The sequence below is a fragment of the Sceloporus occidentalis genome, unplaced genomic scaffold (assembly GCF_023333645.1).
Source record: "Sceloporus occidentalis isolate IW3139 unplaced genomic scaffold, rSceOcc1.0.p SCAF_7, whole genome shotgun sequence".
NCBI classification, from domain to species: domain Eukaryota; kingdom Metazoa; phylum Chordata; class Lepidosauria; order Squamata; family Phrynosomatidae; genus Sceloporus; species Sceloporus occidentalis.
Window position 1 is genome coordinate 11,065,249 of NW_028316987.1, and position 23,941 is coordinate 11,089,189.

Genomic DNA, 23,941 nt, shown 5'->3' on the forward strand with positions numbered 1-23,941 from the left:
AGATTAGTTCAAAGAGCAGAGGATCACTCTGATGGAGCATTGCCCATATTCATATTGTCTGGACTGTGCTTTCAAGTCTGGGGAAGTTTAGCTTTTTAAGCCACAGCTTTTTCCTTATCTGCAAAATGGGAGTAAATTTTTTTTGGACTGCCTTGCAATCTGGACATTAAATGATCAAAATGTTGGATTATTTAAGAGGTCTGGTTTGCTCCCTGATAATGCAAAAGTATCATCCTTAACCATTTCTCATTTATTTCCATTGCCCTCTTATTTTAGGCTCAATGAATTTACCAAACACATCAATGCTGAAAGCTGTAAGTCCCTTGTCTTCTTGAAGCCTTTTTGGTTTTTATTTTGGAAATCAAATATTACAGTGACACCCCCTGAGACTATAAATTTCAGGGGTTAAGTAGGAAGATCTATGGGGGTGGGCGTAGGGCAGAAGCTTATGAGGAAGAGTTGAAATTGAGCCATGGTGCCTGGCAGCGTAGGCAGCACCAGCCCAGCATTCCTGATGCAACAAGGGGGATATTCAAGTTATTACTGGGGTCTCTTTGTCTTTTTGGCTACCACGTGCATCCTCCATTTCACCCTCCCTTCCCCTGAGAATAGTTACTTTGTGCTATTGGGCGGGGATTTGAATTCTGGGCAGCGAAGTGTTAACCTGCAGCTGTGAGCCTTCTCTCTTGCTTCCATTCCCTACTGAGCCAATTGAGTTCTTAGCCCCTGAGCACCCATTTAGCTCAAGTCCTTTGGAAGGAGTGATGTTTGAATCCCACCAACCCCAAGATAAGGATTCTGAGTATGCTTGCATGTGATTGAACACGCAAAGGCTCTCTGACCTTCCACTGGACTAATGGGAGGAGCTCCCAGGCATTGAGGCTTTCTGTATTGTGCTTCCCTCATTTCTATGTTTGGAGTGCTTTAAAATTCTTAATTTCAGTTGTTCCCACAAAGACCTGATAAAATGCCTGGAGCTAGAAAAAGGGTTTGATAGGATTTCACTTAAATCACAGGGCAGGGCCTTTGCTGTCCCTTATCCTTCGCTGTACTTGCTAGAAAGACAATAAATGCTGTTCTGTTGAAATGTTTCTCCCACAAAATATTTGAGTTCTAGAATTCAGCTTTTATGTTGGAGAATTGGGATTGCTGATATAAAATGTTGGTTCTTTTTAAAGTTATAGAGAAGTGGGCTTGCACAGACCAGTCACCCACAATTTTGGTCACAATGCACCTATGGTAGTATTGATAGAATGAATGTAATGATAGTTTCCAAGCACTTCTTATATACTAGACATTATTAATGGTTAAAATAATGTTTTTTATGTCGAGAAGGCTTGTCACACCTTTGAAACTAACTGAAAGATATTGGCAGCATGAGCTTTCGTAGACTACAGTCCACTTCCTCAGATGCATGCATCTAAGGAAGCGGACTGCAGTCTACGAAAGCTCATGCTGCTAATGTCTTTCTTTCAATTAGTTTCAAGGGTGCTACAAGATCTCTGTACATACTGATTCAATAGACTAACACGGCTATATCTTTGAATTCTACCACATATTTTTTGTTCTGCATGAAGTAATTCTTAAGGATTAACCTCTCCTTTTCTGCAGCAAAAGCAGCTTCGGTCAGAGCACTTCTTTTCGACATTTCCTTCCTTATGCTGTGTCATGTCGCTCAGACTTATGGCTCTGAGGTAAGAATTTCCTGGTCTCCATGTTGCAGAGCAGAGGGAAGAGACAGCTCTGAGAGATAGGTGCTCAGCTCATGCTCAGACACATTAATAAAAGGAATGTATCTCATGGGTTTGTGCAAAATACCTTTCTTGTTCATTCTCACTTCCCACTATCTGTGATAAATGTGATAAATATATGCTTTTAATTTAATTGTTATTTTGTTGAACATCACCTTGAGAATTTAGTGATTTGATGGCCTATAAATGCCTGTGTACATGATGTCAAAGCATACTGCAGCAGGAAAGCAGGATACAGATATTGTAGACTAGCTTGGATGTTTATGTCCTGAATTGGTTTGTCCTTAATCTCTTCTAGAATAAATCTTGATTAGGTATGAAGTGGTATCTTAGTGGTTGCCAATTCTGACGATCGTAAGGTTGGAAGGTTGGCAGTTCAAGGCCTGAGTGCTGCATGATGGAGTGAGCTCCTGTCACTAGTTCCAGCTTCTGCCAGCCTAACAGTTTGAAAGCATATAAATGCAAGTAGATAAATAGGTACCACTTCTCAGTGGGAAGGTAACAGCCTTTGGTGTAGTCATGCTGGCCACATGATCACCAGAATAGTTGTTGGACAACTGGCTCTTTGGCAGATGACCACTGCTCCCTACAGTCAATTACAGCTAGACATTCATGTCAAGGGACTACCTATACCTTTCTTTAAAAGGTATGAAATAGTGTTAGCTTACCATCACCAGCAGATATTATACACTTGAGCTGTAGCTACCAGTAAGGAAAAGGAGGGAATGCATGACACTTTGGTGGAGAAGACTCAGGTAAAACAGAAGAAGAAGAAGAAAAGAGGAAAGATGCCTTAGACTGCTGAATGGCCAATCCAGTATAATCTGCATTGGGTTTAGGATTTAACCAGCCCTGATACATGGCATCCTTGGAAATAAGGATAGCAAATAGTAATTGGTAAAAACAACAACAAGACCCATCATTGTAGCTCTTAATACATAACACGTTACAATTGGCCCTTTGTACCCATGGATTCTGCATCCATGGATTCAGCTATACGTGGCAAATAAATAAATAGATTCTAAAACACAAACCTTGATTTTGCCATTTTATATAAGGGACACCATTTTACTGTGCCTCTGTATATAATGGAACTTGATTATGCACGAATTTTGATATCCATGGGGGATCCTGGAACCAAACCCCAGTGGATACCAAGGGCCCACTCACAATACTTTTAAGTGTTTATAGTGCTCTAAGTGAATTGTACAGTTTAATTCCTTACAGCAACTCTGTGAGGTAGGTTAACATTATTATTACTAGCATTACAGAGGGAGAGGCTGAGGTTAAGAAAGAATCTTACTTGAGCCATATTTTGTTCAGGTCGATTCAAGTGAGGGGCTTCCTGATTTTTATCTCAGTCTCTTAGCTGCTATGCTAACTACTTGAATCCAGATGTAATCCACAAAAAGCATTGGTTCTGAAGCTGAGCAGTTGGCCTTCCCTGTTTCTTAATGCTTTGAAATTAAGGCTTTGATAAATTAAAGGGATGCCAGGTATCCTGACAGGGGCAGAGAAACTCCTTTGTTAAAAATGAAAGGAAGCAGTTGTCCACAGTTGGTACCTAGGCATTTTAAAAAAATTGAATAGGGAAGAAATTGCCCATATCATCTAGCAAGTCCTGGAAACAAGGATTAAATCTTTCCCTGCCATGGCCTCACCATGTGGCCATGGGTAAGTTGCCCTGTTAGTGTTCTCTCTGTACAATGAAAATTACATGACCCTCCTCTTGGGATGGTATGAATAGAATAACACAAGAGAGAGCAAAACACAGACTTGCAAATAGCCACTCACTTAGTTGCCTGTGGCAACTAAGAAGTACATCCTAGTCAGCAAGTAAGGAATCTTTTGTAAATTGGATAATGACTTTTCCATGTTACACATCTCACTGATATATTTAAGTAACTAAAATGGGCATACATTAGCAGGGATGCGAAGGAAACATTCTGCTGGCTAGTGACTTGCTGGACTGGATGTTTTTTTTCCCAAAACAATTTTTCCTCCCAAGAAATTACTTCTTGTACTTGAAATGGCTTGCTATTTATTTGTTGCCATTTTATGAGGCATTTGCTCAAACAGATGGTTTAAAGAGACATCCAGTGCTATAGCAAAGTAACAAAGATAAATATAAAAGATATTATGGACGATAAAAAATGGGCATTGCAATTTTGCAGACCAGCACATTAGCTAAAAGCATAATTACCTCATACATGTCATCCCAAAATTGCCCTGACAACTTAAGGTAATTTGTTGGAACTTGTGTCTATTGCTAAATCTTGAAACATTTTTTTTTCATTTCTACATCTAGTTAATTTCCCCCTTCCCTCCAAAACTATTGACAGACCACAAAAGTGGTCCAGGAGGTTGTTTCAAAGATTACAGTTTGATTACCTAACCTCTCACTAGGGGGTGCTGTTGCATTAGCTTGGGGTCGTATGGTGAATTTCTTCTTGGCTTCTTATCCCTCAGGTGATCCTGTCTGAAGCTGGCCCTCCAGGTGAAGTGCCTTTCTTTGAGATTTGGATGCAGAACTGCATGCCAGAAGAAGGGAAGATCCTCAACCCTGACCATCCTTGCTTCCGGCCTGATTCCACCAAGGTGGAATCACTAGTTGCTTTGCTTAACAATTCCTCAGAAATGAAGTTGGTGTAAGTAACTACATCACTGTGAGATGCTGAGCAAGAAACTAGCCCTTTTTTTGAAAAAGCAGGCTACATGTTGATTAACTTGCACTGAAAAAAAAGGCAAGTTGCTTTCTTGCTTAGGTTACAGGGCTGTCCATGCTGTTGAGGTTGGAGTCCTAAATCTCCCAGGCTTTCAGTTTGTTTAAGCAGGTTTCTAGGCCTTAGGAAGAATATAGAACTAACCATACAAGTTAGCTGAATTCTGTGCCAAGGATATCTGCAACCGTTTATACAGCATTTAAAATAGGCTATGTTTTGTTACCGCATATAATTCTTCTTTGCATACTCGGGAAGGGGATACTGGAGCCTTTTACTCTCTCTGAGCTTTTGCCATGCGGTGCTAAGACACTTTTGAAAGTATTTTTTTCTTTTTGAAAATACAAAGTTTTTTGCTTGTCAGAAGATGTGGTTCTAGACATAGCTTGAAATGTTACTTTTAATAGAGTTCATTCCAAAGCAAGAATATACTGAAAAACTGTTTCCTGTTCCTCAAAGCAATCTTTCTGTTACTTTTGAATATTTGAAGCTTCTGAATACTACAAGATGCTGTCCCATTCCTCGTCCTCATCTGCTTTATCATTTCAATATCCTTATCCTCAGTGCCGCCGACATCTGATTTCAGCTTGGATGAAATTTCAGATTGAAATTTTAGAGGTGGGGGGGGAATAATTTCTAATCATGGCCTAGATTTCTGACGAGGTTTTCCAATTTGATTCTTTGCTTCCATCGGAATAGGCAGATGAAATGGCAAGAAGCATGTATGAGCATCTCTGCTGCAATCTTGGAAATCCTGAATGCTTGGGAGAATGGAGTCCTCACCTTTGAATCAGTCCAGGTAATCAGTTCAAGAGGTGATAAAGATAGGGCTGAACTTTCAGGTTTCTGGCATGTAGAATTAAATAGCTGGGTATTCTTATTGAGCCACATCCAGCAAAGCCTACTGTTCTTCAGTCCCCCACAGTCAAGTCAATTTACACAATCTAGGGAAGGCCAAAAATAAGAACCTGTCCTACTTTCAATTTTCTCCTCTCTGTTTCCAGTATGTACCTTTTGTATTCTATGCTAAACTCTTTAATTGCCTGTTTTCTCTCTTCCCTTCTCCAGAAAATCACCGATAACATCAAGGGGAAAGTATGCAGCATGGCTGTATGTGCTGTGGCTTGGCTAGTGGCCCATGTCCGGATGTTGGGCTTGGACGAGAGAGAGAAGTCATTGCAGATGATCCGGCAGTTGGGAACACCCCTTTATGGTGACAACACCCTACAGTTCTACAGTGAAAGGTAAGTAGCACCTGTGTAATCTTTCAAGATGTGGGAAAGCAGCAACAAGGGTACAAAATGTGGAGCAAAAGCTAAATCTGCACTGCAGATTATCCTGGTTGTAGTCTGTTCTGCTTTTTAGCCCCTGTACATGCTCTGCTTATTATTATCATGTCTTCATGTAAATCTGCTTGTAAATTTGGGGAGCCTAATTTACCTTAAAGCCACCAGATCATGTCTGGGTCAGTCCTGAGCCCTTGGATGAGAGACTGCCAATGAATACTAGGTGTTGTAGGCTATATTTCAGAGGACGGAACTAGCACTTCTGCATATTCCTTGCCTAAGAAAACCATATGAAATTCATGAGATCACTATAAGTTGACAAGCAACTTGAAGGCACAACACACGGATAATAACTTGCCAGTATCCAAGCAACCTTTGATATGTAAGCAAGTTTAGGAAGCCTCATAATTTATCTTCCTCTTTCCCCTGTTCAGAGTGCTGATCATGAGTTCAATCCTCGAGCACATGTGTGCTGATGTTGTACAGCAGACAGCTGCACAAATCAAGTTCCCAGCCACTGGAGCAGACCCCATGCCCTACTGGAATCTCCTTCCACCCAAGAAGCCTATTAAAGAAGTGCTGATGAGTGTCTTTTCCAAGGTGCTAGAAAAGGGCTGGGTGGATAGCCGTTCCATCCACATCTTTGACACTCTTTTGCATATGGGAGGGGTCTACTGGTTCTGCAACAATCTTGTCAAGGTATGTTGGGACAGTGACCACTAGTGATGGTCATTAAGGTGGGTGGCTTTAAAAGAGGAGTATGGAGTATAAGGTTGTCAATGGCTAGCAGTCATAATGAGTATGTATTATGTAGTGTTATTAAGGAGCTTTCAGTGATGTTTTTAATGTTGTTTTTAACTTGCTGTTAACTTGTGTTTTTTAAATAGAAATTTAGGGGCCATTCACACTGTGTTATAAACCGGTTTGTAAACCGATTTAAAAGGGTGTGGTTCTCACTTTCATCAGTTTTTCCCACCCTGAATTCAAGGGGGGCTGGTGCAAATCCCCCTTAACTCATTTTTTCCAAGTTTGAGTTTTTCCCCATCCCCTCCCCCCCCCCCCAAAAAAAAAAAAAAAAACACTGGGTTTTATTGGGGTGCCACCAGTGGGAACTAGCTCCCAACCCCATTTATTATTATTATTATTATTATTATTATTATTATTATTATTATTAAGCAGGAGGGAGGGGTTCATGTGTAGGGTCCAGATCATGCCCACCCCTTTGCTCTCTCTCTCTGCCAGCCAAGCACCATTGTTTTTCCCTTTTGGCTCTTGATTGCGGGAGTGAAAAAAGCAGCTCCAGAAATGCAGTGGATTCAAAATTCCCACGCTTTGGAAAGTGGTCTTTTTCCTAAGTTTTTTCTTTTCTGCCAGTGATTTTGTCCCCTTATCTGCACCGATGTCTGATTCCCAGAGCTCACACCTGCCAGGGAGAGGGTTTTCCTGGGAACATCATTAGACAGTGTATTTTTTTTGGGGGGGGGGGAAATTGACAGCTTATGCACATATTTACTATTGCATGGCCACAGTAGACAGCACCTTTAAATACTTGTGTCATCAGTATGACAAAGGTGTGCATGATTTTCTTGACATTTAAGGGAAAAAAGCCTCTATCAGTGGGGCTATGGGTTAGGGATCGTTTTTCCTCTTTCCCAAGACATAAAACCACAACACTCTGCTCCCAAGTTGGTGCAGAGTAAAGTTCTCACTCACCACACATTATATGACTGAGAGATTATATTATTATATGACTGATAGAGTGTGACTCCCCTCCAAGGCTAACCCATCCCAGGGTATCTTGCTGAGGTTTGTTCTGAGGGGCTTGCCATTGCCATCCTCCAAGGCTTATTGGAGGTGGGTGGGTTGGTTAAACGGTGAGATGTAGATGCTCATAATTTGATTGACAATTTTTTTAAAAAATCCCAAGAATGATCCAAATGGCAGCTCCATTTTAAATCAATACAGATGGTAATGTGAACTTCCATCAGGGTTAAATTGCACCGTTGATATTCAGTCGGGATAAACATAGTGGGGACTTTGATTCAGTATCCCATAATCGAATCTCTCCGGATCTACTGTCACAAAAATGCTGGTGTGAATGATCCCTTAGTTTAATTGTTTTTTACCTTTTCTATTACAGGTTGAGTCTCTCCTTTCTGGAATTCTGAAATCCAAAATACTCCCAAATTTAAAATTAACTACATGGGCAGCTGAGATAGTGACACTTTTGCTTTCTGATGGTTCATTGTAAACAAACTTTATTTCATGCACAAAATAATTAAAAATATTCTGTAAAAAAATTACCTTCAGGCTATGTGTAAGGTAAATTTTATGTTTAGATTTAAATCCCATCCCCAAAATATCTCATTATGTATATGCAAATATTCCAAAATTTGAAAAAAATCCAAAACACTTCTGATCCCAAGCATTTCAGATTAGGGAGGCTGAACCTGTAAGACTTTTAAAAATGTATTGTGCTTTTATGGCACCTTGTGTCCCATGTTTGGAGAAAAGTGGGTTATAAATTCAATAAATAATATAAATTATCAGCTCCAGGATCAGAAGAAGTATGACTTTTTGTACCAGTTTATAGACACTATCATGTCTATAAAATGCAAAGCTTCTCATAGTATCTGCTTGGCCATGGTGAAACAGAATGCTTTACAAGATAGGCTGCCAGTCTTATCCAGCATAGTTGCCCTGGAGTTCTTTCTTGATTGAATTTCTAGTCTTAGCATATTTATCCCTTATAAGATGGGAAGTTGAACAAGGCTCTAAGGAAAATAGTTGTGGGAATGGACTGTTTGTGATTCAGCATAAAATGAGTTATTAATGCTGAAACAAACCAAGGGATGGCTTTGGTTTTAATAATATACTCAGCTTTTTCTAAGAGCTTTAAGTATTTTACATTTATTTCAGTAATCCTTGTGACTGTTGTATAAAGTAGAACAGCTTTATTTCTGTCTCCATATTATCAGTGAGAGTGAGGGGGAGGTAAAGTTAAAGTACAGTAGTATCTTGCCTAACCTCCTCTGAATAAATCTTGCCATGAAAATGATATTGATAGGCTTGCCATAAGTCAAAGTTGGCTTGAAGGAACAACAACAGCAAAGTATCTTGGCTAAAGTTTTCAGGGAGTTGTCATGATGTTCAAAGTTGTGATTTGAACCAAGGAATCTCAGCTTCTAGGGCTCACCCTTTTTTGAGCTTGCACAGGGCACTTCAAGAGTATTTAGCCCTCACATTATTAAGCAAGGATTGACCATCTTTTCTTGGGGCTTCTCGCCCTTTGCATTCATTGTTCTCTCTTGTCTTTTAGGAACTCTTGAAAGAGACACGGAAAGAACATGCAATGCGGGCTGTGGAGTTGCTCTACTCAATTTTTTGCCTGGATATGCAACAACTGACACTCACCCTCTTGGGGCACATCCTACCCAATCTCCTCACAGACTCCTCCAAGTGGCATATGTTAATGGATCCCCCTGGCAAGGCCCTTGCCAAGTAAGAGACAGACAGGCAGTAATGAAATCAAATTCCACCCCCAAACACTGGAATCTGTAAGGTGAAACTTAATGTAAATCAGCACTGTGGGCAACATGCAGTGTCTGGACCCCCATTTTGTTGTCTCTGTAGCCCAATGTTTGCCTCCAAAACATGCATAAATTGCCCCAGACATGTGAAAACTAATGAAAATGTCCCCCTGAGATAAATGTAATAACAATAACAACAACAACAACAACAATAATAGAAATTTCCCCCTGACAATCATACCAGAGCCCCTGCGATCTCCAAATATCTCAGTTTTCCTCTGTAGTTCCTCTCAAAATGGCAGTAGGGGGTGCTGCAATGTATTTGGCCTTGCTGGTGTGTGTGTGGCATGTGTGGAGGGTTCTAGAGATGAAATTCGCCCATGGCCTCCATGCAGTTACCCACCGGTAAAGCACAGAAGTATCTTCTTATTTTGCATAGTTTGTTTTGTAATAGGAAAGGAAAAACTTGGTGCCACAGCAGCAAAGTCTTGTCCCCTCATCTCTGGAAATTCTACTTTCATCACTATTTATCAAACCCTTTTCTAAATACAACAGTTTGTTGCTTTTGATGTGAGATTAAAGCATTCTCTGAAGATCACCAAAATGTTAAATGCTGGTAGTCAGAAGGCTAAGGAAAAGATACAACAAGACAAGGGAGTATTAAAACATGACTTAAGAGTTGCAGCTTTTGTTAGCTGCAAAGTTTGGGACTAAAACACAGGAACTTTTTCTTCCACCCCAAATGTTAGAAACTCATGGCACTGGGCCTGGGAATTTCTTCAGAGCGATGTTCTTACAAGAGAGCCATTAAAGCAATGAAAAAGGGGACAGTTTTGCCATCTGGACCCAATACTTTGGGGTTATTTATCCTCACTAAGTATGATGTGGGATTTTCTATTTTCCCAATACTGTCTGAGAACATTGTAGTTGGTAGACTTACATCCAGTAGGAATAAGCAAGGAGGTTCAGTGTAATTCACTTGTGAATTCTTGGGGCTGATGTTCCCTCTTTCTTCTCCTTAGGCTGTCTGTTTGGTGTGCCTCCAGCTCCTACTCCTCCCATAACAGAGCACAAATGTCTGCCTGGCAACGCAAGAGACACCGAGAAGATATAGAGGTAATCTCTTATTCCTGCTTCAGTATTCAGCAAACGTGCATTAAAAGAACAACAGGCCACACTGAATTTGATGTGGCAATAGGAATCAAAAAGAGAGGAAGGGATAGGCTGAGGAGAGTGGCACAGTTCTTTTGCCAGAAGTATTCTCTGCTTGCTGATGATGACTTGGGTTTGGAATTTTCCTTCTCATGGTTATTAAAAGCCTTGGCAAAATGAATGATGGTTCTGACCACCTTATCATATCAAATAGGTTAGTCCTGAGTATGAGATCCTGTGTCCCAGTGGTAAAGTGGTTACGTTTAGATCCATGGTACTCAATCTTTGGTCCTCCAGATGTTTTAGATTTCAGCTCCTAGAAGTCTCAGCCAGTATGACCAGTGATCAGGAATTCTGGGAGTTGAATTCCAAACCAGCTGGAGGACCAAAGTTTGAGAAACACTGGTTTAGGGAGAAATTGTACCAAAGGGATTTTCTTACCTTGAGCAGAAAGGACTCAAGAATCACATTGCTGGATCAACTCAAGGGCCCCAAGTCCAACATTTTCTTTCCACCAGCAGCTTCCTGGTAAATAGCATTAATAATGAAATGAAAACTGTATGATATTTAGAATAACAAGAATGGGATAAGGACATGGGTTGGGGGAGTATTGGGTAGGGGGAAAAGAATGCTGGACTAAAACAGGGAGAAAATCTTCCTCACTCTGTCCTCCTTCCTTGGTGCTTCATTTGCTGCTAATCCAGTATAAAAGATTCATGTACAGAAGCAGCCTTCCTTGTGCCTGTCATTTATTTTCTTGGATACACATTTCAAAACGCACACCCCATTGTGAAAGCTATCTATCAGTCCTACATTAGCATCAGTGAAATATGCATTTCAAGTCTCATGTGAGTGAGAGCTCAGATTTCTGTATGTTGCTTCCTGTTCAACTGGTAGCATCATGTCTAGGGGCTGAATCCCTTTTGTCTTCCAATGCCTTTGCATATGGAGTAGACTGCTTAGAAACAGGAAGATCACAAGACTGATTGCACTTACCTGAGAGTAAGTCCAGTTGACCTCAGTGGGCTTTCCTTAGAGTAGCCATATAAAGAATCACATTGTTAGTCTTCAGACTGTGTATCATGTCTATATGGATATTTGGTCATTATTGTATTCTAGCGTTGTACTGGCTGTATGCCATAATAAATAATGATGATGAAATAATGATGAGTCTTCAGACTGAGTGCTCAGTCTGCATTGTAGCAGTAGTACTATATACAACATGGAAACATAGGAGCCATGCTAGATCAAACCAAAGGTCAGTGTCATGCATCCAGTTTCCCATAGTGGCCAAGAAGCACCATGTAGCAGACTCACAAACAGAACATGAGCACATTAGCACTGTTCTGCTCTGCTCTCTGTCAGCTGGCATTCTAAGAGACATGGCCTCTCATTCTGGAGGTGTTTTATATCTATAATGAATACAGTCAACTCTTTTTATCCATGGGGGATCTGCTTCATTCCCCCCCCCCCCCGGGTGGATAACAAAAAGGACCTCAAGTCCCCTTCTTTCCTATGGTCGCGTGATGTCGATAGGTTCTCCTTAGGGTTGCCATAAGTCAGAAACAACTTGAAGGCACACACAATCCTCTCTTCCCTCTCAAGCTGCATCCCCTGGGACAGATTTCCAGGCTGGATGGGAGTTTGGACTAGGAAGGCTGGGAGAGTGGGCGGGAAGAGAACCGCAGCTGAGGAGGAGGCAAGGGCAGGGAGGGCAGCATGTTGTTGCTGTCACTGAGTCTCCTGGCTGAATGGTCCACCTCACCCTCTGCCGGCTTCCAGGCCCACTAAAGTGGAGAGAGGGACCCTCAGAACATTTTCCTGCTTGACTTGCGACCCCCCCGAGTGTCTTCCAGCTCCAGGCAATAGCAGTGCCCTGTGCTCTTGTCCTGCCTTGGCTCTCTTCCTTCAGCCAGTCACGGAGAGTGCTTGCTCCGGCTGCCAAAGTCAAGGCAATTCTGCTCCCTCCTGGGCTTGTCACTGCTTTTCTTCCTCAGCAGAGGAGAAAGAGGGAAGAGAAGAGAGAGGCTCCCATGGGGCAGGCAAGAAGGAATGGCTAAGGTAGCTCCTGCTCCTGGTGGTTCTTCCCATGGCTCCATGCTGTGGAATTCTGGGAAATGTAGTTCATGCGTATCCATTTAAAACAGCAGGGCTTGTCATCCTCAGAAGCTCAAATCCGCGGCTGACAAGCCCACGGATAAGAAGGGCCCGTTGTAGTACCCATTTATATTCTTGTCCTCTGAGCATTTGTCCAATCTTATCTGAATTTGGTAAGGTGGGTCACTTGTATTATCCCCATAGAATTCCAAAAGAAGTGGCAGAGTTCCTGGCTGGGAGGAGCATTTGTATGGAGGCCTTGTGGGTTACACCTTAGTTCTCATTTGCTATACCACATTCGCTCTCTTATACTCCGGGAGCCTCTCTAATCACTTCTCTTCGTCCTTTTTGCAAGAGGGATGTATAGAAATGGAGTGTGTGAATCATCTCTAATCTGCCTGCTTTGAGAAGAGAGGTTAGAGAGGGGCCATGAATTTGGAGTATTAGCCCAGGCATGAATGCAAGGCACAAAACGCCTGTCTTACTCACTGTGTGCATTTATCAGTAACCACAACTGACTGTAGCTATCCTTTTGGTTTGTTCTCCAGGATTACATCAGTCTCTTTCCACTGGATGACACCCAGCCATCCAAGCTCATGCGCCTGCTCAGCTCTAATGAGGAAGACACCAGCATACTGTCCAGCCCCAGTAAGTGGAATCATGGTGAGGACCCTCTTCTGGAATTACCAGTCTGCTCTGTCATGATATTTCATTTCATCTTTTTTTTTCATTAAAGTCAGAACAATAACTTTTTGTGTTTATGAGAATTCAAATTAGATAGGTATATTTTAAAATGTTTAATATATTGCCATCGTACTTTAAAACAATGTGGTTATGTGTTATAAGATGCACTTCCTCCAGGACAATAAAGAGAATAAACAGCAAGAAATGAACAGAAATGAAGAGTTCTTTGTTTGCTTCTGGTTGCAGATAGATATAGATCTAATGTCTATTGTTAGTCTCTACTAAAGTAGGCCAGTTGAATCAGTGGAACTTTAATAAATGTTGACTTATCAAGTTCCCATTCATTCAGTGGGTTTACTCTAGTTGGGATTAAACTGGATTTAGGATTTTGAAAACTTCCACCAGTCCCCGGAAGCCCTTCAACCTCCCCACCTTACTACCATTTTTTAACAAAAATATTTGCTGCAATTCTTGGGCAATTACAAAACCAATCAGAGAGCTCCCGAAATACATGAAAACATGCAAAAATACCCTACCCCACCTGAAGAACTACCCACTGCCCCAAATACCTCCATTTTCCTTGAAGTCTCTCCCAGACTATGTAAAGTGTTGTTCATCCTTGATACGAGCTTGCCTACTCACTATAACATGACAGTAAAACAAATGCAGGCTTTTGACTCTTTCATGTTTTATGTGTCTTGCCACTTTCAGACTGCTTAATTCATTTGAGAGGTTTTGCAGACCTTGAGTAGAATATCAACACCAAACATTAACATCAGCATCAACAACTATATTAATACAAGAGCAATTTGGGTTCATTTAAAACCCCTGGAGAAAAAGAATAAACTTTATTTGATGCTAAAAGGATAATAGCGCCAGCTGAGTGTCTGTGGTAAGAACATTCCAGAACTGAGGTGCCACCATAGAAAAGGCCTTGTTTCCATTTACTTTGCTTTTTTAGGTTGCAGCACCTTCTGGTTCAAATTATAGTGAACACCCAGATTCATATCTGTAGGCAGTTCTCCAAATGCCTTTGTAATAACTTGTGAAACATTTTATATTTGTTATGTTTTGTTTTTATTTGGAGAATTTAGATGCTCCCTCATCTGTAAACAATCCATCTATCCCCCAAGGGGAGTTTACTTACAAATTTCACTAAAATCATCACTCAGTCAATCAATCGATATTTATTGATTAGCCCTTAGGCCAGTGATGGCAAACCTATGGCACACGTGCCACTCAGAACCCTCTCTGTGGGCACATGTGCCATCGTCCCATCACAGAGTTTGCCAGAGTTTGTTACTAGAAAGCCAGAGGGACATGGCACTTTTCAATAAATAAGTGGGTTTTGGGTTGCAGTTTGGTCACTCGGCCTCTAAAAGGTTCACCATCACTGCCTTAGATCATATCAAAATAACACAAAAGCAGATAAAACACACTATAAAAATTCTATAGAAATTAGAAAAAGCTAAATATAATAAATCTAAAATCATAAAAGGCATGTGTAAACTCATCAAATTATTCTTTGAGCGATTGAGTGAAGCTCAGATGCTTCATAAGGCAATGCAGAATTAGGACAAGATTGGGCATGTTTGCTGGTCCCAGGTGCTGGCCATGTATTCTGAATTTCTGAGCTTTACTATATGACAGGGGAACCCTCCCTATTTGCATATGAAGAGGTTTTGTTGTAGGCCCTGAGCCAAATGGAAGCAGAAATTTTCCTTTCCTCTGGCACTCCAATGATTGGGGAGGAAGTTAAATGAAAAGTAAATGCCAGGAACAGGAATGGAAAGAATATTTAACATTATTTGTTTCCCAGATGAAAGGTTATACTGAGGATATACAATGGGGAAGGATAATACAAAGGTGATTATTTTGCAGTTTCACCCCCCTGGTATTCTCACATCCTAAAGTGTTTTGGGAAACCACTCTTTGAAAGAAAAAGTTCAAGGGTTGTGTGTGAAACTCATTTTTCTGAGCCCCCCCCCCAAATATTTCCAGAAAACCACATGGGTTTTTTTGTGCAAAAAATAGTGTTTTTCATACAAAAACATGGTTCTTGTCCAAAATATGATGAGGGTATCTGGAAACTTATTTTTGAGTGATAGATGTGTGTGTTTGGGGAAAAAAGCCACTTCAGGAAGGGCAAATTAAGTGTGGGAACTGTAGACAAGCATTTGTTCTCTCCCATAGTGTGTGTGTGTGTGGGGGGGGGGAGACTTCAAAAATTATTCAACCTTATATGTATGGCTGGAACTACTATAGTATTCACCATGGCAGACTGGAAAAGCTTATTTAGACCTGTTACAGACTGCCAAAATAAAGCTGCTTCGGGTCTCTTTGGAGGTATGCTGTTTAAATGATGCATGGGTCCTAAGAGTCCGGAGGTCGTGCCAAAGCCACATTCCATTCCTAAGTACTGGAGTGCAGCTTTGGTGCAGCTTCCGGATTCTTAGGACCCATGCATCATTTAAACAGCATACCTCCAAAGAGACCCGAAGCAGCTTTATTTGGGCAGTCTGTAACAGGCCATAGTTATGGGGAAGAGGATAGAAATAAATTACACGGGTAGAGTGGTATTTTCCTATTAATATCACTAATCAGGAGAACACAGTGCTGGCCATGGTTTATGTAGAAAAGGAAGATCATTGTCCATCACATTAGATTTTTGTTCAGTGATTCAGAGATTCTCTGTATTTTTATTGCTTTCAAAACATTTGTGCTTTTGCTTTCCCCTTACTACATTTTACTTTTTTAAAATTTTATTTTTTCCTCCATAACAATGCAATATGGGAGTTTTCACCCTCTGATTGGTCCTGTCATAACAGTGAGCTGTCACTCTTGCTTCCTGTCTTCTTTGATATAATCACAAGATGATTTACAACAAGAAGACAGAGCAAGCAAAAAACAAAAACCCTTCCAGTTTTGATCTAACTGTGATTCACAGCGAGGGCGTTTCAGAATTTAACTTCCTTTCTCCCAGAGGTATTTCACCCAGGTCCGCTGTCAGAGTAACTGCATTAGAGGAATCTCATGGTTCATTTCCTCTTTCTTTCAAAATGTGTCTAGTTCTCAACAAATAATGTTAAATAAATTCCTAGCAGCTGTTCAGCCACAGCTCTTGTTGATTTTTCTCTTAGTGTTCTAATATGTAGTACAGTACAATAAAGCTGGTCTGAAAATAGTATCTAAATCTGCAAAGTAATCAGTTATTGATAATGATGATTATTTTATTGACTGGGAATCATTATCTGACGTTTAAGTGGTGTGAGTGTATGAAGAACCTAAAAAAACTACTGTAATAAAGTTGTAGGGGACAATAACCTCTTGAAAAATAGAATCACACTGAACACATGATCAAGTTTCATGCCAGATGAAAGAACAGATAGAAAAGCAAGTGTCTGTCTTACCTAGCCCTGGTCAGCTAACACACTGCAGCCATAGTAATGCTGCTGATAAGACTACTTATAGACTGCCTTCATGTGTTCTAAGTGCTTTTCATGTATTGTCATGTTGTGTTCTTTCCAAAAATCATGTAAGGTTAGAATTAATATCTCATGCACCCCTATTTTATATTTGCGCCTATGGTTGAAAGAGTATGCTTTGCTTGATCAGATCATGGTATGGACAAGATTTGAACCAAGGGCTTCCAAATTTGTAGTGGTGGGTCTTAAGGCACTACACGGCAGAGACTTTCTTGATATCTGACTTAGGGCCTGAACAGATAGGTAAAAATAAAGCTACTTCATGTCACTTTGGAGGTATGCTGTTTAAATGACACACACATCTTAAGAGGCCAGAAGCTGCACCAAACGTGTGCTTTAGTCCTTAGGACTGGAGCATGGCTTTGGCACAGCTTCCAGCCTCTTAGGACTCATGCAACATTTAAATAGCCTATCTCCCTTAGTTTCTAAGAGCCACTGTAGGGGGTGGGCTTCCCTTGGCCAATTATTTTGGCAGGTTAGACTCTGCCCATTTAAATAAATGCAGAGTTTAATTCATTCACTTGAACAAGGTGAGAATGTTGCCCTGTGGGAAAATACAGGTGGTTCTGAGGGATGGGTGGGAGGAAAACTGCACCTACTACCAAAAAACTTCACATCCCAAAAGTCTTTGGTAAGGTTGAGTTCCTAACCTTTTCCATCCTTTTTTTCTAGCAGAGCAGCTTATCTCTCTTCCTCATGCAAGAAAACAGAGATGTTACTGTACTATTTACGGAGGGAAAATAATTACCTGATGGGTTCCTCAGCCTGGCTTTGCAGGTGTGGCAATACCTGTAGACACTATGCTGGGAATCCCCATATAATGGCTGAAGGATGAGGTATAAATGCTCTAAATAAATAAATGCATAGCTTTGTGAAGCATTTAGAATGATAATTCACATATTCAGATAGGTGTGTTGAAGACTGGTAAGGCAAAAACTCATTGCCCTCATCCTTTTGGTATCTCAGGATTCAAGGTGGACACTACACAAGGGAGGAAAGGTGTGTTTGAGGGGTATTTCCTGTTGGGGATTCAGGAAATGTGTTTTTAGTGACTAAACTGGTTTCTTTTATCCTCTTTCAGCAGACCGCACTATGAGCAGTTCTCTGTCTGCTTCACAGCTCCACACAGTGAGCATGAGAGACCCTCTCAACAGAGTACTAGGTAAAACTTTTCACTTCTAAACAGATTATGAAGAAAGATCTAGAAGCAGGCATGAGGTCTATCTTGGCCTTGCTAAGTCACTGTCCATGCTATGCAGGGCTTTGTTGGATGAAAGGATCACAAGTGGCTCAGTGATGAAACCTATTTTTAAATGTTCCAGTTTGGTCCTAGCACATATTGCACAGATAAATAATATGTTATATGATTCTTGTAAAGGAAGTGTGTCAATGTAATGTGGAGATCCTTAAAGATATAGAAGCAGTGTGCTGCTGTTGCTGCTTTTAAAAATAGAAAAAAAATTGCAATAATTTCCCAACTGTTTCCTAACTGGGCTTACTTTTTTTATCTTTTTGCTCTCCAGCCAACCTCTTTCTACTGATCGCCTCTATCCTGGGAGCCAAAACAGCTGGAACACACACACAGTTTGTCCAGTGGTTCATGGAGGAGTGTGTGGATTGCTTGGAGCAGGGAAGCCGTGGCAGCATCCTACAGTTTATGCCTTTCACCATGGTGAGAACTGTCAGATGTTTGTAAAGATTTCTATAGAGATGGGAAAGTTAGTTTTTTTTAAAAAAAGTGCCACTACATTAAGTTTACAGGAAAAATCTAAGAAAAACCCCCAAACTTGTGTTCATTACATTTGAATGGAGGATGTATACTTGAATTCTGTTTATTCTAGCTAGTTATTTAAATTTATAGTGTATTACTGCACTAACTGAAGCACTTCATGTTAAAATTGGCATTTGCATACATGTTTTCTTTAATGGGTTTTTTTATTAGTTTTAATCTCTATTAGCATGGAGTGGGTTACTAATAATTAATTACTACAGCAGTGAAATCCTATTCCCACAAAAAAACAACAACAGTGCACTCACGCCATATGCGAGCACACCATGCACGACTTCCAACTTATGTGGAAACTGCGCACCAATTAAAGCAATGGTGCATGCGCTGCCCCTGAGCCATGAGCATGTACCCCATTGTTTTTAATGGGGCGCGAGCATATGTGGATTTCCCCTTATGCGGGGGATCCCTAACAGATCCCCCACATAAGGGGAGGGCCCGCTGTAAATAAAAACAATTTTATTCCCTGGAGCTGGGGTCAGTTCAATTTTGACTTCTTCTGTTTTTCCTGTTACTCTTCCATTAACTTCTATCTATTTCCTCTCTGTCACTCCGTACCTTTCTTTGCTCCACACACATTTGCATCTCAAGGCACTGCTCCATTCGCTTCCTCTGCCTGCTGCTTCCTCCCTGTCTTATCCAAAGTATTGATGCCGAAACACCCACTGTTGGGTCTCGCATGTCAGGATTCATTTTCAGTAGTGAGACCCACATGTTGACAGAAGTGCTATTTTTAATAACCAGTGGTTTAAAAAATAAATGGCCTTTATCTTTTTGGCAATAACATGTTTTCTGACAGCAACAGTATCCCATGAAGTTGATAGAAAACAATAATTGTTAGATCCCCTGAAAGCATATGACAAAGCCGTGAAAATGATAAGCAAGTCTCCCACATGCGGCTCCCTGGTCAGTTAGACTATCCAAATCACCTGTCTTTCTTTTCTTTTCCTTTTCCTGTTTGACTTTCCTGACACAAGGGGAAGTCATTTTCACTTGGAAATCTTCCATGGATGCTATCCTACAGATCAGTTTAAAAAAAAACCAAAACCATACTTGTAGGAAAGCAGATGGGGAAAGCATGTAACCGGGTTCATTGAAAGAGATTGTGCTTCATGGAATAGTCAGACACAATTCATTTTTTAAAATTTCTTAGATGGATACGCTTAGGCCAGAAGTTCTACAGAGCTACATTTTTACACTCACAGGCTGTGTGCTATCGCCTTAGATACTGTTAATCCCATCATAGGTGTAATTTAAGTCACCTATGTTTGCTAGGTATAAATTTACATTATCATCCCCTACAAGATTAGAGCGACCTCTTATAGGTAAACCCAAGCACTTCTCTCTTTTCTCCTTCCAATAATTTCCAAACTTGCTCTAAGGGAAGGCAGAAAAGAAGAATCCCTAGTTACAGAATGTGAGAGAATATATATGCAGTTAGCTCCTGAGCAAGCTTGCTATTTTGCAATTTTTGTCAATTCACTTTGTGTTTGTTATTATGTAAACTGCCTTGAATTTTTTGCACACAAAATAATATTCATACCTTGCCTTTTGATTAATCATGTTGGAGACAGCATTTAGAAATGCAATAAATAAATTAGATTACACACACTCACTGTGAGAAACAGGTTGTATTTCTGGAAATGATCTATATAAAAAAATTCCTTGTTGCTATGGTGAGAAATTTTGCTTGAAAGAAGGCACACACACAAATATGCACACCCCACTTCTGTGCTTTTTCTGCTAGCATTTTGTTGACCACATTGTTTCCCTTTGACTTCTTTCTCCTCTTTTACTCCTGAACAGGTCTCGGAGTTGGTAAAAGCATCCACCATGTCCAGCCCCAAAATCGTGTTGGCCATCACAGACCTCAGCTTGCCACTGGGACGTAGAGTGGCCGCTAATGCCATTGCTGCCTTGTGAGCATCCCATGAACACTAGTATAAGCAAGGACAGAACTCTGTGAAGAAATTTGCAGTAATAGGGCAGTGCGGAATGCATGCTGTTCTAAAGTTTCCATGTGGCATCTGTGAACTGTGCAGAAGAAGGCACTGCAGCACTGAGAAGATTATGGGAGAATGAATTGCTCTCCGTTTATCCTGAAGAGTGGCTACCAGCAGCCCCGGAGCCACTATGTATAGTTGCTACCTCTAGCTTTGTTTTTTTCCTTTCAAACAGCATCGCTGTTTCTCAGCACCGTAAGCTTTCTGAAGGTGTCTGCTAATACTTGGTTTGTCTTTGGTTTGTCTTATTTTATAATCCTGGAAGAAACTTCTGTTACATGTATTGTTAAAACATGTGTCCAAAATAGTAGCTCCCAAAACCGTTTCAAAAATTATTATGAAAAGTCACAATTTAAAAAGGTATAATAGATTATTTTCATGAAGAGGCTGAATTTCAAAAGACGAGCATGATAATTTAATCGTAATGAACTCATTATTTTCTTTGCCTTTGTATGTATAGGTGTTTATTATGTTAAATGCTTTTCTGAATCTATTACATTTTATAAACTTTTAAATTTGTAAGCCTTCCTCTTTCTGCTTTCTCAGAAATTCATATGGTGAGTTAATTTAGGGTAAACATTAGCTATCTGTATTTCCTCGCTGTATGAACATATTTCACAATCATGGAGAAACAAAATTCAGCATTGTATGATTCTCAACAGGTTTCTAGTCCTTTTAGCTGAAAAAAATAGTTTTTGAAATCTCGGCAGCTAGGGTAAAATAGAGTTGGAATGCTAAACATGGTTTCTGGACATCAGAGTGTGAGTAGGTCTTTTATGATACACTCAATAGAAATAAGTGTGTGCATGCATGCATGCGCACGCACGTTCAATTCTATTAAAGTCTCAGAATTTACCCCTTTTTGGTGTGGAATTTGGACTGGTATCAGCATATTTCCCCATTAGCCTTAAATGGTGAGGGAACTGATGTCTTTCAACGTGGCTTGTTTTCTGTAAAGTTTTTCTGAGTTGGCTAAGACTCTTCAACAATGGACTGAACACTTGTGTAGTGCTTGAGGTCAGGTAGCCATGAGGAAAAGTAAAGCTTGTGAAATTTACATCAGACTTACAATTGATTTCATAGTTCTAGTCTAGAGTTGTTGTAAATGAGGAAATGCATCCCAAACTGCCAACACTTGAAATTCCAGAATTTGTCAATACAATGTCTCATCATAAACTATCTATCCTTCACTGGATGCATGAGTAATAGGCACCTCTTCCTACATTCCTCCTTGTCTCTGTTGCAGAGGGACCAAATAGGTGGGTTTTCTGACTGTTTTAAGTTCTTTGATGTATGCATATATATTTCAGGTCCTGAATAAAAAACAGCATGAGATAGCTACAGTGGCCATAAGATCAACTAGTTTTTGTGGTTTGAACTGAACAAAACACCTGTCTACTCAGAAAGAGCAGGAAGTATTTGAGGCTTTCAGCATAGCCACAGAGTGTCAAAGAGCTTATCTTGTGAAGTGGAGTTAGAGAATTAGAGTCTGTCTAACACAAGTTGTAAGAATCTTTTTGCAGTTTCATAAGCAGTTTGCTCATTAAGGTGATAGGGGCTGTGTTTGCTGACCCACATCCCCATCTTCTTTGAAGTCTGTCATGCAAGAGGAAACTTGAAGCATAAAGCATACAGGTCCAAAGTACATCCACCCACTTTCTTCCATACCTGTTGCAAGATAGCATCACCCTGGCAAAATGACAACCATGGTGGCTGGAGTTTCACCTTGCCCTCAAGTAGCTTGTGAGATAACTGTGGGTGCACTATGCTTATAGTTGGAGTGATGGGGCAAAATCTTTGTGTAAGAAAGAATTAAGAATTAAGAAAGATTAAACTGCCTAATAAAGTTAGAGGCAACTGCAGTGGCTTGAAAAAGGCAAGTGAATTCCGGGATTAATCAATTCCTGATCAAAAATGGCATTTGTGAAATGCAGCTTCAGACATAGGTATGGATTGCATGTGTTTATGTCTCTGGACTGGGCACAGGGAGCTATTCTGTAGCACCCTGTCCAAAACCTCCATCCTAGGCAGCTGTTAAGCTCTTGGAGGGACCACCACAGCTGCTTACCCATATGGCGGGAACAAGGGGGAAGGAAATTCAGACATTGAATATATGGTTGTTCTTGGCTTTGAGATGTGGAAATGTAAAGGAGGGTGCACTCCATCCGTGAGTGCACCTTCTTGCCTTCCCTCCTCCAAGTCCAAAGCAGCCACATCATCCTCATCTGAATTGTCTCCCCCCTCTATCCCTTCCTCATAGGTAAGTAGCGCCTCTTCCTGAATCTTGGCAGCTGCCAGGGTGTGAGAAGGACATGGAATGGCATGGATGGAGCATCACACTCTACCTAGCTGGTCTAACATCTTGGCCATTATGTGGAATTGCTAAGAAGTAAAATGCACTCAGTGATTTTTTGAACTCTCTTTAGACACTTCTGAGTAATGTGTGGTGTCAGTATTCAGTGTGGTGTTGAGTAATGTATGGTGCCTGCTACTTTCCTTACTGAAAGTTATCTGATGCCTAGCCTACAGCCTGTCGAGGAAAGAAATGATAGAACAGATTATCCATTCTGCAGTTAGGGGATGCAATTACTGGTGTTCTGTTCACATTAAAAACCAACAAATTGAAAAATCTCCTTAAATAAAACAAAGGGGAGAAATGTTCTGTTCCTATCTCCTCTATTGTGCTAGTGGGGTTTGGGGTAGGGGAACACAAAATATACTACCTTCACTTGTGGAGGTACAATCATTCTACCCCCCTCATTCTGACCTTAGTTTGCAGTATGTGAAGACCTTGCCTTAACTAGGATGTGTATCCAGAAATTGTGCATGACCTTCACAGCTGAAAAGCCAAGCTGCTGTGTTGGTCCTGAGATTAAAGCCTGGAAAGAACATGTCTGAGTTGTTTACACACTCTTTGTCCGACTTTGCACTCCTGAGTGACAGCCAAACACTCCCCAAAGGAACTGACTGGATCTGAGTCTGTTTCTCTCAATATCCTGTCTGTGGTAGGGAAGAGGATGGAAAAATTCTTAGGTTCTTAGTTAGCGTAGATAAATGCTTTGTAATTTCCAGTGGGACATGATTACAGTCTTGTCTGAGTGTAATTTGCAGGTAGATTCCAAAAGACGTTCTGTTCAGGAGATTTTGAGTGTCATAGCATCTCTTGTACATTTGACTCAATATGCTTACCCACTTGAATCATCGTAATGAAAAACCCCTTCCCCAAGTAATTCCCACTGCCTGTGGCACACTGGATTTGCATGACAAACCTTTGACATAAGCATGGGGCAGGGAAAATCCTTTGGCCATTGCCTCTCCAAATTCCCGGTGAGAATTTGGGGAAGATGGAGGGAAGTTGCAGGGTTTCCAATCAGATTCCAATCTGTTTGTTTGGCTGGTGCATGGCAACATCTTCATGTATCTCTAGCAGGCAGCCAGCCAGTGGAC

General features: G+C 40.7%; 1 protein-coding gene and 1 non-coding gene across 4 annotated transcripts in view; both read left to right on the forward strand.

Moving 5' to 3' along the window:
• Positions 1 to 21,246, forward strand: part of LOC149309169 (mediator of RNA polymerase II transcription subunit 24) — a 63,312-nt gene extending 42,066 nt beyond the window's left edge. The window contains exons 15-26 of one of the 3 annotated variants that reach the window (XM_089531887.1): positions 277 to 314; positions 1,612 to 1,694; positions 4,221 to 4,399; positions 5,171 to 5,270; positions 5,540 to 5,715; positions 6,192 to 6,456; positions 9,077 to 9,258; positions 10,310 to 10,403; positions 13,085 to 13,199; positions 17,787 to 17,867; positions 18,229 to 18,377; positions 20,298 to 21,246. In XM_089531887.1, coding sequence (XP_089388013.1) covers positions 277 to 314; positions 1,612 to 1,694; positions 4,221 to 4,399; positions 5,171 to 5,270; positions 5,540 to 5,715; positions 6,192 to 6,456; positions 9,077 to 9,258; positions 10,310 to 10,403; positions 13,085 to 13,199; positions 17,787 to 17,867; positions 18,229 to 18,377; positions 20,298 to 20,414 — 1,579 coding nt within the window. In that variant the 3' untranslated portion in view covers positions 20,415 to 21,246. The remainder of the gene's footprint in view (positions 1 to 276; positions 315 to 1,611; positions 1,695 to 4,220; positions 4,400 to 5,170; positions 5,271 to 5,539; positions 5,716 to 6,191; positions 6,457 to 9,076; positions 9,259 to 10,309; positions 10,404 to 13,084; positions 13,200 to 17,786; positions 17,868 to 18,228; positions 18,378 to 20,297) is intronic. The other 2 variants (XM_089531888.1, XM_089531889.1) reach the window with 2 other exon arrangements.
• On the forward strand, positions 746 to 857 carry LOC149309170 (small nucleolar RNA SNORD124). Its single transcript, XR_016282033.1, has one exon. It is a non-coding gene; the product is annotated as a small nucleolar RNA SNORD124 (small nucleolar RNA).
• Positions 21,247 to 23,941: the final 2,695 nt, after the last annotated feature.